This window comes from Bactrocera tryoni, chromosome 5 (genome assembly GCF_016617805.1).
Source record: "Bactrocera tryoni isolate S06 chromosome 5, CSIRO_BtryS06_freeze2, whole genome shotgun sequence".
Lineage (NCBI taxonomy): Eukaryota > Metazoa > Arthropoda > Insecta > Diptera > Tephritidae > Bactrocera > Bactrocera tryoni.
Genome location: NC_052503.1, coordinates 40,033,840 through 40,047,926, shown reverse-complemented (window position 1 = coordinate 40,047,926; position 14,087 = coordinate 40,033,840). Strand labels below are relative to the sequence as shown.

General features: G+C 37.6%; 1 protein-coding gene across 2 annotated transcripts in view; it reads right to left on the bottom strand.

Annotated features, from left to right (window-relative positions):
• LOC120776567 (cyclin-dependent kinase 14) overlaps positions 1-14,087 on the bottom strand; it is a 287,704-nt gene that overhangs the window by 216,104 nt on the left and 57,513 nt on the right. For both annotated transcript variants that reach the window (XM_040107329.1, XM_040107330.1), the window contains exon 2: positions 8,158-8,235. In XM_040107329.1, coding sequence (XP_039963263.1) covers positions 8,158-8,235 — 78 coding nt within the window. The remainder of the gene's footprint in view (positions 1-8,157; positions 8,236-14,087) is intronic.

The following is a 14,087-nucleotide window of genomic DNA, read 5'->3' as shown; positions in this document are numbered from 1 at the left end:
ATTCGATTAGACCAAGCCACTTACTTTGAGTGACTGATAAGTTCATAAATATGTGGGTGTGTGAGCCGGTTAAACGTGTTATTTTACGCTGAGTTTTAAAGAGCGTTTTAGGTAGAGAAATTTCATTTCAAATGAAATGTAGATAAATGCGAAAAACTGTCAATATTTGAGCCTCTATTGTTTCCAAATTTAACGATAATTGGTATATGATTGGGTTTGAAGTGTACCATAACAGCGACTGCTTCACATGAAGGCCTCCGTTTCAATTTTGTCCAACTTCCTTAAGAGAAAAGCAAAGCTGGCCGTGTTTCGTCAATAAATCATCGAATGTTAGTATTTAGCTGATCAGTCGTAGTTGGTTTATCGGAATAGATAATTGACTTGATATAGCCCAACAAAAAAGACAGACTTTACTGACAAGTCTCTTTACATAATTCGTTCAACATATGTTTTTCCCTTTGTGGAACCAAAATGTCGCTTGTCATTTTCCAGTGGTCCAGTATAGTTTTTCTTATACAAATTTCTCTACCCATAAAACACCCTTAACTATTATAGCTATGTATCAGTAATGTATTGACATTGTAAGTACAGAAAATATTATTTCATATTTGATAAGTACCAGGTAACTAACAGCAATAACACAATGCGATCACTTCAGCTATCTTAAGCTGCTAAGTAATGTCTATCAATTAATACTGAAAGCATTACATATTTATACAAACACACATGCATATATACATAAATAATCAGTGGGTATCAAGACAGGGATAAATAACAATTTAACTAAGTATGATAGACAATCAAACTGAGAAGTGCAAATATTTGATTAAATTTTCATAATTAGCAATTGGGTAAATTCAACGAATATTTACAGTTGTATGTGTGGGAATTTTGCAAATAAATAAATATGCCACATTTATTATTACTAATTTCCCAGAAACACCTAAACAAACACGCACGTTTTGTTTGGCATTTTGCCAGCAATTTAAACATTTTAGTGCAGTCAGATAGAAATGCAAATAATCGGAAAATCCAACAAATAGAATTGGAATTTACATATTGGTGAATTTTGGTATAACACGAAAGCATCATTTAATAATGTTTTAGTTAGTAATTTTTTCAAATAATATAAATTCTACAAAGTAATAGTCAAAAATATATTTATAAGGGCTTTCAACAGGGAGCTTTAGTTTTGTATTTCTATTTGGGATGAAACGTTCGAAAAAAAATTATCTGGCAGTCTGGTAGTATTTACAAACATATTATATTTTATTTGTGTTTTTATAAGAGTACGACGATGTTGTTTCACAGGTTCTGTGCTAGCTAATGAAGAAAAAACAATATTTCGGGATTTGGCAATAGTTTGTAGCAACCTGGCAACTCACAACTTTGTCTTAAAGCTTGACATTTTTGATGGTTAATATAATCAGAACGTTTTATATTTGTGTGGTTTACGGTAACATAAAATATTCATTTCGGATTCGCTCAGAAAGCGCCCATACATGAACTTAATTCAATTTTCGACGATGATGCTCCATTAGGGACCAGTGTTTATCGATGGTATGGTGAATCCAGTCGAAGTCGTGGATCTCTCCAAAACGAATTTCGTGAAGGTAATGCAAAATCAGTTGTCTGTGTGGAAACCGATATTGATCGTCATATGACCTATTGTGAGATTGTGACAAATATAGGCATTAGTGTGACTAGCATATATTCAGAATCATGAACATTTGATTGTAAAAAACTTTTGTTCACGTTGAATCCCACCAATTTTCGATCATTCACTAAAAAAAAAATCCCCTTATCGTTGGATCAAGAGAAAGGTTAAACAAATACGCTAGCGGTGATTCGAAACACATCTATGACACAATAACAGCAGTCGACTTTATGGGTGTTTCAAGGTGAGTCGAAACCAATAAAAGTTGTTCGAGTAGATGGTTGCCTGTTTTTTTGGAAAACTGGACATGTCACAATCATACAACTAGAGCAGCGCAGATCAGTAAATTCTGAATGGTACACAATCATTTTCATTCCCGAGCGAAAGATAAACTAAGAGATCCACTTTTTCGACAACTGAAGAGGAACGTTATGAACGCATGCTTTAAAGGTACATAACGCAAGCAAAAGTGTACAGAACTTACAGGAGAATATTAGAAGGTTAATATATGAGTCGAACCTGGTATAAGTTTAATATTTGCACTGAATGAAATTTACTCCACTACTAAACAACAAATGTCCTGGATCTAGAAAGAGAGTCGAGGCCCACAAATTAGCCAGATGAAATTCTACTAAGTTCGTCGCAGAATTGTAAACATCTTACTACTTTAAAACTCTTCGCTAATATAACGGTTGTTTCGTTTAGATGCGTGGTTTTCAATAAGGCTAAACTTTTTCGGAGTTGTTCTTTTTGAAATCTATTACTTGATTTCAGTTTGGTTTGCCATTTCATAAAGAACAGATTTACTTCGAGCACGTTTGTGAATCGTGCAAATTTATTACTAAAATAACGGTTCGATTCGCGCGAAGCATCGACTGCTGCGGCCAATCGACCATCCACTTTATGCAAAAGTTGAATTCCCAAACCTAGGTGGTCACCGAACCCGATTATCACACGAAATTTTTGTTCACCGATGAAGCTCTCTTTTGGTTGAATAAGTAGGCAATAAACAAAATTGTCGATGTGCGAGTGATGTTAGTCTACAAGCCCTTATTAAGTCGCCGTTACAACCGCATAAAGTCACTGCTTGGCGTACTTTATGGGTAGAGTTAAGCTGAACTCATTGCTACAGTCAATGGGGAACGTTATAATGCCTTGATTAATGACTATTTGTGTCTGAATTGGAGGATGTTGGACGACGTTTGGTCGGGTCTGCAAGCCATGCAGCCGACGAAGCAATCACTTTGTTGAAGAAAACTTTTGGTAAGCATGGTTCCCAAGTTCGTGCAATTTAACACCGTTGGACTCTTGTTTGTAGGCTTATATGAATGCGCTTGTCTAAGCAGATAAACCTAAGATGACTGACACCTTAGAAGAAAATATTCGAAGCGTTATTGCTGACAGTGCCGTATGTTTATCACTGATAAAAAAAAGGATGGTGCTCTTCAGAGCATTCCAAACCAATTATTTTATGTTCGAGAAACCAAATCGAATCTTTACCAGCCATTCGAAGGCTATTCACTGACACAGAGTTGTAAGCATTATAGAAAATAGTACCGAAAATCATCATCTATTAACGCCCATGCTTCAAGGCTTAGAAATAAAAAATCCCTCTTTCCAAAGCGATATTGACATTACTTGTATATAATATCTTAATTTTTCCCCCATATAGTAGTTGCTCAATACAAAAAAAAACTTCAAATGACTCATTCAGCGAGTAATTTGATTGTTATTAAAACTGACACCGGAACTCTGCGCGGCACCACCTACGCTGGATGCGAGCACACGAGAGCATAAACACTCGCTAACAGTTTAATGAAACTGCTATCCATATACAGCAAGCAGCCGATTATAACAGATTTTTTCTTTTAAATAAGTGGCAACCATATAGGGGTATCAAATTGAGTCAGGAAAATATAATAAACAAGTATTTTGCAAAACAATGGGAAATAAAATTAAAAAGAAAACATTTGCGGGAAAAAACTAACAGCAACAACATAAGCGTACAAGCGAATGGGAAACAAAGCAGTCATGGGCATTGAAAATGTGGTTACCCTGCCATTTGGCTGAGTGGGAGCTGTGATGGGGATAGTATAGGGAAAGAGCAGAGAGTGGAGAAGAGAAGCAAATGGCTGATCGCTTGAACAATTGAGCGAATGACACTGATTGTGCAGCTATGCAATTCGAGAGGAAATTGGCGAGCAAGTGAGCCATTGCTGTAGCCGGTGGTTGGAGAAGAGGAGACCCCGTGCACAAGCAAGCCTCCACGGAGGGTGATTGACTTGTGTAGATGACAAATATCAGTATTGTACGCTGCTGTTGCCGCAATGACTGAGTGACAAAGAGACTGATTGTTAAACTCACTGAATGACGCGAATCGGCGGGGGACGAGAGAGAGCACAAATTGCACGGTGCAGATTCCAAATGCACTTTGAGCAAAGCTTGGTTGTTGCAAAAACAAGAACAAACGCTCACAAACAAAAACATACAGGCAGGCTTGAAATTGAAATGTTTTGCGTTTGTGTATTTTTCTGTTTAATTCTCGTTTTGCTGTGGTGTCACATTTACAGGTGAATGACGCAAAACGTGAAATGATCCGACCAACAAATGAGTTCGTGTATGTTTGTGTGTGCGTGTGTGTGAGTGTGTTTGTAGCTAGGAGGCATTTGAAAAATTCGTATTTTATTGACAGGAATGCCTACGCATTTGACAAACGACAATTAAAAGTGGCTTGCAGCATGCGGCATGTGGCATGTAGCATGTGTGCGGGCATGCTGCCACAAGGCAACAATTGAAAGCTGTCACAGGTTTCGGTTAGCGAAATCGTTGCTGGATATGCTGGTAAACCGGTTGGTTTTGTTGCGCCACGCTTGCTGGCCAGCCCAGACTAGTCGGCTGAGTGGCACTAAGTGATTGGCTAGTTGGCTGCTTGCAACGATTGTCTGCAGCAACGTTTGGGTGCAGCCAACGTTTGACACCACGTTACCAATTTCATAGCACATATCACGGTATGCCAGTTTGCATTAGCCTCACAGAGCGGCTTGCAGCCCAGCCCTTGCACGTTTGTGGGTTGGAAAGTAGGCAGAGCAAAAGGTTTAGTCAGTCAAAGAATCGTGCAGGTTGTTGCAAGCATTGAGGTTGTGCTGCCACATTTGAAACAAAAAACAAAAAAATAAAATGATTTTACAGAGATTTCGTAGTTGTGCATTTCCAGGATACAGGAGTAAACCCTATTTACCCGACTACTTTCAATTGCGCTTTCGTTTTACTTAAGTGAATGTGTATGCTTCTGATTGCTTTCGACATAACAGCAAATGCAACTCAGTGTTGGGCTACGATTTTCATTGTGGCAGACAATTTCCACATTTTTTCAAAGTAAAAAAGTTATTGCGAATGTTGCTTGGCCCAATGCTATTTCAATTTATCTCTCAACTTAATTTCGACATCTCTTTAAGGTAAGTAATGTTCAGATATATTTTGTGGTAGATTAAATCAAAATAAATTGAGGCCAAAAATATGGTAACTTTTTAGGGAGTTATATTCGTATATACTTATTCGCTTTTCAAAGATTTTAAGAACCTCGACCTAGCTAAGGAGATAATAGCGCTTTTTGCGAAAAATGCGAATACAAGACCAGTCGCAAAAGAAACAGGACTGTTAAAAAAACAACAAAAAATTAATATTTTTCAAAAGTTATATTTTTTTATTCAAAGTGGTTTTCTTGTGCTTCAGTACAGCGTTTAGCCCGGTCAATTAGCATTTCAAATGAGTGTTTAAGGTCATTTTGCGGAATGTTCTTGAGAATATCGGTCGTCTCCTTTTGGATAGCTGAAATGTACTGAAACCAGTGTCCTTTCATGGGCAAATGAAGTTTTCCAAATAGGTAAAAATCACAGTGTACCAGATCAGGTGAGTAGGGTGAGTGATTAATGGTTAATATGGAGTTTTTTGTCAAAAAATCAGTGACAAGCGTCGACCGATGACACGGCGCATTATTGTGCAACAGGCGCCAGGACCCTGCCTCACGGTATTGTGGTCGAGCACGACGAATGCGTGACAAAAGACGCTTCATAACACCAAGGTGAAACACAGCATTAATCGTTTGGCCAGGTGGGACGAACTCTCGTTGTACAATACCCTCGGAATCGTAAAAACAAATCAGCATTGTCTTTATTTTGACTTCTGAAGACGACCGACTTCTGATCGTCACAGAGGTCCTCACGACCTTCTTGGAATCGCTTAAACCACTCATGCACATTACTACGGGATAGGCACTGATCACCATAAACTTTTTTCATCATTTGAAATGTTTCAGTAAACGTTTTCCCAAGTTAAAACAAAATTTAATATTTGCTCTTTGTTCAAAATGCATTTTACGACCGATGACCAAAAGCTGCTGTCACTTTTTGATCGATAACATCGATTGTAGTTATCCAATCGATTTTACGAAATGTCAACAAGAGATCAAACTTTTTCTTTCATATACCCACCAATAAGTGGCGCCACCAGAAACTGTTATATTTAAAAAGTTCTGTTTCTATTGCGACAGACCTTGTATATTGAGAAGAAAGGTAGCGGAAAAACTACAGTGCTCTGAAACTTTTGTCAGAAAAGTTAGATGGGAGGAAGGGCTTACCATTATAAGGTTCAGAAAGTTCCAGACAGGAATTCCAAAAATATCAACGAGCCAAACGGCTTCACCTTGATTTCCTTAAAAATTTTGACTGCTGCATTATGGATGATAGAGCTTGGGAACTTTTCTCAGCTTGCCGGTGTGGATTTTTGTGTTGCAGATCATAGGGAGAACGTCCAAGAGAAGTGTAAAACACAAAAAAACACAGTTTCCAAAGATATTTTTAATTTGCCAAGCAATTGGTAGCTGTGGTAAAAGAAGCAGCTCTTTTGTTACATCTGGAACTATCAACACTGATTTATACATTCAAGATTGTTGGCAAAAACGGCTTTTGCCATTCATAAGACGGCGGACACCTCAACACATTTTTGGCCTGACTTGGCTAATTATAGAAAACCGGTAGTTGAGTTGTATAAGAAGAACAGTATAGCTTTTGTGCCAAGATATGTAAATCCCTCAACTGTCCGGAGCTCAGACCCATTGAAAGATATTGGGTGCTGGTAAAAAGGGTTATGACGAGCACAAAACACCCTTGACACCACTAACGATGACCTTTCGATCCGTACTTAAAAAAATCCTTCTTTTCATCAAAGAAAGCTCCTCAGAAATATCTGGCAGGCATCGATATCCAGTCGGACAATACGGAATAGACTAACTGAGAAGGATTTGAAAATACTTTCGGCTAGGAAAGTTCCGCTTCTAAGCAAAAAAAAATCGTAAAAATCCTGTCTTTCGCAAAGCGATACATAAATCGCCACATTTGGAATAACATCTTATGGTTTGATGAAACTAAAATTGACTTGTTCGGATCTGATAAAATAATGTTTGAAAAGTGCCAAAAAAATACTGCCTTCCATCCTAAACACACCATAAAGACTGTCAATCATAAGGGATGCGATATTGTGCTATGGGGATGATTTTCCTCGTAAGGAGTTGATCTCATATTCTGAATAAAATAAAAAATGTGCGCTTCAGACTACCTTAATATACAGGAGAGGATGATGCTACCAAATACAAAGCAATAAATGACCTTAATATGGGAATTCAGGTAGGATAATGACGCCAAACATGTCTCAAAACTTGTTAAGGAATGGTTCCAAGACCAAAAATTTAAAGTTATCATGCTGTCATATGCTCAATCCCCTAACCTAAATCCGAACACTTTAACTTGTGTCAATATGGTTAGAGGCTAAATATGAATTTTAATGAGCTAATTAAAGAAAATCTGGAGCAATTTAGCTTTAAGCGATTTGCTCCTATTATATTTTATTTTATTTTTTTTAAGGGAAAATAATTTTTTTAACAGAAAAATAAAAATTACTTTATATATAGCCAGATTGTTTCTATAATTGTTTCCAACACTGTATATTGCTGAAACTGAAACTTAATCAAAAACAATTCATACTGCAGTTTTAATTTTTTTTACTGTTAAAAACAATATATTTTGGCTAAAACCAAAAATAGACATTGTATCAAGATTAAACAGAAACATTTCCTATAGTTAGATTAACGTTTAATCTATTATGTGCGCAGGCAGAATGGGGAAATAACGTTGAATAGCGTCGATAAGAGTTAGTGTATACTAAAGCATTGTGATTTTAATAATCGCAAGACAAATATACTCGATTATAATACCAACTTCAATGATATCGGATTTACTTGTGGAGAATACATATACATACATGTTTACCAATAAAGGCACACTCATTTTTTTTTAAGATTTTTTAGAAAACTCCTTTTCTATTATGAATGAAATATATTAAGAAGTTTTAAGTCGTAGTAAAGTGACGTCGAATGTAAACTCCACTTCTTTCAAATCAAGGGATTTCATACTTCTACATACGAAAAAAATTTATGGAATACTTACTTAATCTGCCAAAACTGTGCGATAGCCTCTTTTTGAGCTTCTGCAATGCGCCGCCCTTCTTCTCGCGCATTGTCACGCCTGTAATGATAAGAAAATATGTGGTTAATTAGAATAATAATCATGAAATATTACCAGATATAAACTCATTATAATTTTTATTGTAAAAATTACAGTTATGGATTTAAAAAAAATGTTAAGAATTCAGAAATATTTTAGCTGTTGGTTTGCTACGCCAAAAGTTAGTTTGGTGATTTTTGCCATGACGAAAAAAAAAACATTTAACGACGGGTTTGCAGGAAGTGTGTTGATTGGCGGTTGAAGCACATCAGAAACTCCAAAAAGTTTACGAAATCCCAGATCCAAGTGCAACAACGTGCCGTGACTGTCGATTCAAAGACGGCGATTTCGATATAAACGGCCGCCCAGGTGAGAGAAGACCAAAAACTTTCGAAGACGCTGAATTGGGACTTTGCTCGATAGTGATCTGGTTCAAACGCAAGAAAAGCTTGCTTCACCATTGGTAGTTACCCGCCAAGCCATTTCAAAGTGCCTATATGCGCTGTTCGAGCCTTGCCAGAAAGACAAGAAAAGGTTGTAGCTAGCGATGGGCAATACTTCGAATAAAACATTTGCAACAATTTCCAGAACAAAATTGAATTTTCATTAAAAATAACAGCGACAACTTAGTGGAGCACTTAATATGTGGCTTAAAAATCGTTTTGTTGGCGTCAGAAAGGTAGCAGAAGATCTCACATCTCTTATAGATCAACTCAAAACATTTCGGTTAATTTTTTGGGTATGAAGCGTGTGAATTTTAGAACTAAAACCCCTTTATTTTGAAAAAAATATTATTAATCAAATGACTGATAATTACTGGTAGCTGTCTAAAACTCTAGCGTATGATGTCTTAAAGTTAATCAAATATCCAGGTGATGCTCATCTTTTTCTTTGATTACCAGGATGTGATTCATCATAAATTCGTTCAACTGGCTCTAAAAACGATGAATAAGGAATACTACATGGCCGTTATGATGCTATTCGCATTCCAAGTCAAGCAATTCGTCATAGATTTTTCAGCTCGAAGATGAGGGTCTCAACGACGGATCGAAAGTCATCGCTGAGTCAACGTTTTTGCCGACTCCTAGTGACTTTTTCGTTTCCGAAATTGAAAAATTCGCTTCGGAAACACTCTGAGTCCATAGAAGCCATTAACAGTCACATACTAAAAACACTGTAAAATCACCTCAACTATGGCTTATAGCAAGTGTATCAAAAATTGGCTTTACTGTTGGTATGCATTTATGGGCTCAGGAGTCCATTGTTATAATGAAGATTTGTATTAAGGTACATATGTATATAAGGTATGTATGTATATGAAAATTTTGTATTTTTTTTGTTAGTCCGGCTAAATTTTGATCATTTGATATGTAAAAACGTATATTTCTTCTTTATTGGATACGCGGTTGTAGCCGAAGTTAGCAGTTTTTACTTTTTCGATTATAATTAATTAATTTCCTATACAATAATTGAGGAAATCTATAGGCAAAATTAATATTAATTTTACAGGCTGGTTCGATATACAAATACATATGTACATACATATTTGCATATTTGAATTCATAGTAAATACATATGTATGTATGTATGATTGTAGCACATACACAATAAATGTTCAAAATTTGTGGCCAATCACCAAAAGTACGCACATCTGCTTTATTAAGTGTGCTCGGTCTCTACAGAAATAACAAAAATCCACTTTATCCTAAATAAAACAACACAAATCATTTAGCAGCATATAAACATGTCCATACATACATATATAAGCACACACACATTTACATATATGTATGTATGGCTTATGGTAAGTGAGCGCAGCCAACCGCGCTCTGCATATTAATTGTTGCTGTTTGAGTTGTTGCTGACATGACAGCGGCCAAATCGACTTTGAAAGTTTAACAAAATATTTACATTGTGTCAGCTGCGGCATGGCTGGCGGAACGCTTACGAGGGCTGCTTAGCTGTTGATGGCATTCTATCGTTTTCGGTTGCATATCTGACGTCGCTGCGGTCTCATAGGCACATACCCAAAAGCACGTATGTATGTATGAATATGCCTTCACATGTCTATATGCCAAAGGAAATATGTGAAAAATTGTACAAAATCGCGTGTGTGACTGCTGCAGGCTAAGGAATAGCGTCGACACGAGCACTGCTAAACATGCAACACAATCAATCAAATCAATCAAATAAAAGCCACCAACACAGACACGCGCACTAAAGTTAAAAAATATATACTAACAAGAAAAAAAAAACAAAAATTACAACATTGTTTGTGCATTTATTAAATAAAGTTAGCTTCATGGCAACAGTAGCGCCGCAACCGTGCGCATAAATTGTATACAAATCAACACAATCCTACAACGCTATATAACGGTAGACAAATGGCGGTTGATGAAGGGCTATGCGGGCTGCCATGAATGGTTCGTTGGTTAGACGATGGTTTCGGATGTGCAACAGATGCAATGGAACGTGAAAAATAAATTGCACTATAACATCAATCCTCGCCGCTGTTACTGCCACCAGCGGCAAAATACAGCGGCGCTGTGCCGGCGAGTAGAATAGAATATAATAACGCAAAATAAAAGAATGCAAATAATGCCAGCAATCGCTTCATATTGTGCGCACAGAAATCCCAACGGTGAAATTTGCAATGCGCTGGCGAAAATCTTTGCGAAACATTTTTATACCTTATACTCGGAGTGTTTTACGGAGGATGGAGTCATGTGTAGAAGTTGAAAGTGAAAGTGAGGAAAGTTCTCTGATCGCCATTTACTTGGGAGTGGCCAGAAACGATTATTTTACATATGACTCAAGCAGCTCACGACTTCCGGTCTGAGACCAAGTATTCTTTGGGTAGTCAAAAACCAACCGCTTGAAGGCTAAAGTGAGAAGACGAAATATCCCCCTGCAGGGTTGTGCGCTGGGTGTGGGACCTACCACTTAAAAAACAATACCAATGAAAAGAGGAAAACAACATCGGATAAGGGGGATCTTTGATGACGACCCCTGCAAACGGGTAAAGGATTACGATTTAACGGCATGCACTTGGAATGTCCTGACCCTTAAAGACTGACCTCACCGCCGTCCAATAAAAGCGATAGACGGGACAAGGACTGAGGCGGCAAGTAGGTCCTTGTGGCATTTGCTGCAGAGGCCAAATAAAGGAGCGCGAATTCGGTATGGGATTCAAGGTGGTAGAAAGACTGGAATTCACCCCGGTGGATGAATGTCTCAACGGTCCGTAAATTCAGCCTCCATGATGAAGTATGCCCAAACGGGTTGAGGCTGATCGAATTCGCCAGGTACCAAAATATGGTTATCTGTAGTACCAGATGCCAGCCACCTGGCTGTCTCTGGGTCGAAAACCCACCAACCACATCGATCACGTTGTGATAGACGAAAGACACGTCTCCAGTGTTTTAGAAGTGCCTACTTTCAGAGGTCCTAATATCGACTCGGACCACTAACTTTTTGCAACCAAGATTCTCTGTACAGCAAAAATTACACGTCAACAAACACAAGGAAGGTTCGACGTCGAGAAGCTGCAATCACACCAGACAACCGAACGATTTTCTACTCGACTTGCACTCTTGCTCTCTAAAAACAACTCGGTATAAGGGAACTGTGGGACGGCATTTCAAACTCCTTACGGGCAGCTGCAAACAGGAGGAAGGAAGGAAGGAAAGGAGGAGCTTGACAAGTTGGTCGACAGTGGTGATGCTCGAAATTTCTACGCAAAGATGCGGCGAATAACAGCATGTTTCAAGCATACTCTTGTAGAACGCCCAGCGGTGATCTAGTGACTGGTGCTTCGGGAGTCGATGAACTGCTGGCCGAGCTATTCAAAAACGGCGGCGAAAAACTGATAAGTAGCATGCAATAGCTTCTTTGTGGAATACGGTCGGACGAAAGCAAGCCTAATGATTTGCATTTAAGATTTGCCCAATCGACAAAAAAGGAGAGCCCACAATCTGTGCCAACTACCGCGGATTAAGCCTTCTCAACATCGCATATAAGGTTCTATAGAGCGTTTTGTGGGAATGATAATATCCAACTGTCAACAAACTTTGGACCTTATCAGTGTGGCTTTAGGCCTAGAAAATCAACAACTGACCAGATATTTACCATGCGCCAAATCTTGAGAAAGACCCGTGAAAATATGATCTACACACCACCTCTTCGTCGATTTTAAAGCCGCTTGTGACAACACGAAAAGGAGCTGCCTGTATGCCGCTATGGCTGAATTTAGTATAATGTTGGAAAAAAACAATCACGCCAAAATATTCGTGATTTAACCCAGTCTTTGGCCGAGTAGAATATTTGAGGTTACTGTAAACAACACTAAAAGCGCTTGTATATCAAAAAGTACTGAGATGATGATGACGGAGTTCTTAAATATACCAAAAAATAAATTTAATCACATAATTTAATTGTAATATTGTACACAACTGAATTATTTCAATCTTCAGTACAATCTTTAAAGCCTAGTAAATTTACTATTGGGTTGGTTATCACACGATTTTGGTTCAACCTAAATATATTTGAGCGCATATGTATACCGGTTTGACGTCCTCAAGCCAGTGGACAGCATTTTTGCACCGTATAAGACAAAAGAAATATATGGAGTTGCATAAAATTCAGCGATACCCACGCCAGTTGCATACTTAAATCGGTTATGTGTAATAAAACATATTTACATAGGCACCGTTTCGCCAGTTATTTGCAGCTTAAGTGCATTTTACGTTGACGAATTATCACATAATCTTTAAGCTACTGGGACAACAGATAGATAGCTGTGAATCAGCTGATATGTGGACAATCGCTCATAGTTTGGAGGAAAGGCTTGGAAAAAATGGAAGAATGGTTATAGATGCATTATTCTGCGAATTTTATAGTTTGAATAAACTGAATATCTTTGAAGAAAATATGTGTACTTTATTTCTTATTTGTTTACGAAACTTCGAGCTGGATAATGTAGCAAAGTATATATTTAAAAAATATTTGTTCATCAAAGACCTAATAGATTTTCAAGTATTATTTGCTTTCACACGCATTTGCTGAGGAATATTTACAAATTTATATTGCTAATTGACGTATAAATATTTCGAATTCTTATGAACGTCGGTCACAATTTTACGATTGCTTTCAAAAATTGCCAAGTTGGTATTTGTGAATCCTGTTCTTGCATAAACCTTTGGTTGGTATTTAGTCGAGCCTCCTATGTTTCAGATTTCATAAAGGCTCTACTTGTTTTAAAACGCCGTTTAAATTTTTAGGGTGACCAATATTTTAAATTAGTCTAGGATTAAATTTCTCTAGACTGGAATTTCTACTTCCGGGCCACCAAGCACTCAAGCCGTACCTAGACCAGAATGTAGTCAACTAAAATTGGAAAGAGAAAGAAATTTGAATACCTTGTGTATATGCATGCCGTTTTGAAAGAGCTTATTTTTAGGACTAACCTCATTTACACCCTGAACATATGTAAGTATAGGGTTTTACAATAGGGCAGTACAAAAGTAGACCGGTAGGGACAGCAAACTACGCCATATGTGTTCCCCCTTTTTTGACATTTCTCTTCAGTAAGGTTTGCTATTTCATCATGGAAAGATATACGTTCCAACAACGAGTCGAAATTATTAAACATCTAGTGGTAAAATTTAAATCCACATCCAAAATATCTTGGTCTACATCCTTACAAGATCAAATTGACGCAAGCACTGAAGCCGCTTGACCACCAGAATCGCAACAACTTGAAAATGATCCGGATTTTCATCGAAAAAATCATCTTCAGCGGTGAGGCTCTTTTCTGGCTAGCTATTCAGTTCCCTAATAAGCAAAATATGCGTTACCGGTCAAGTAGCAATACA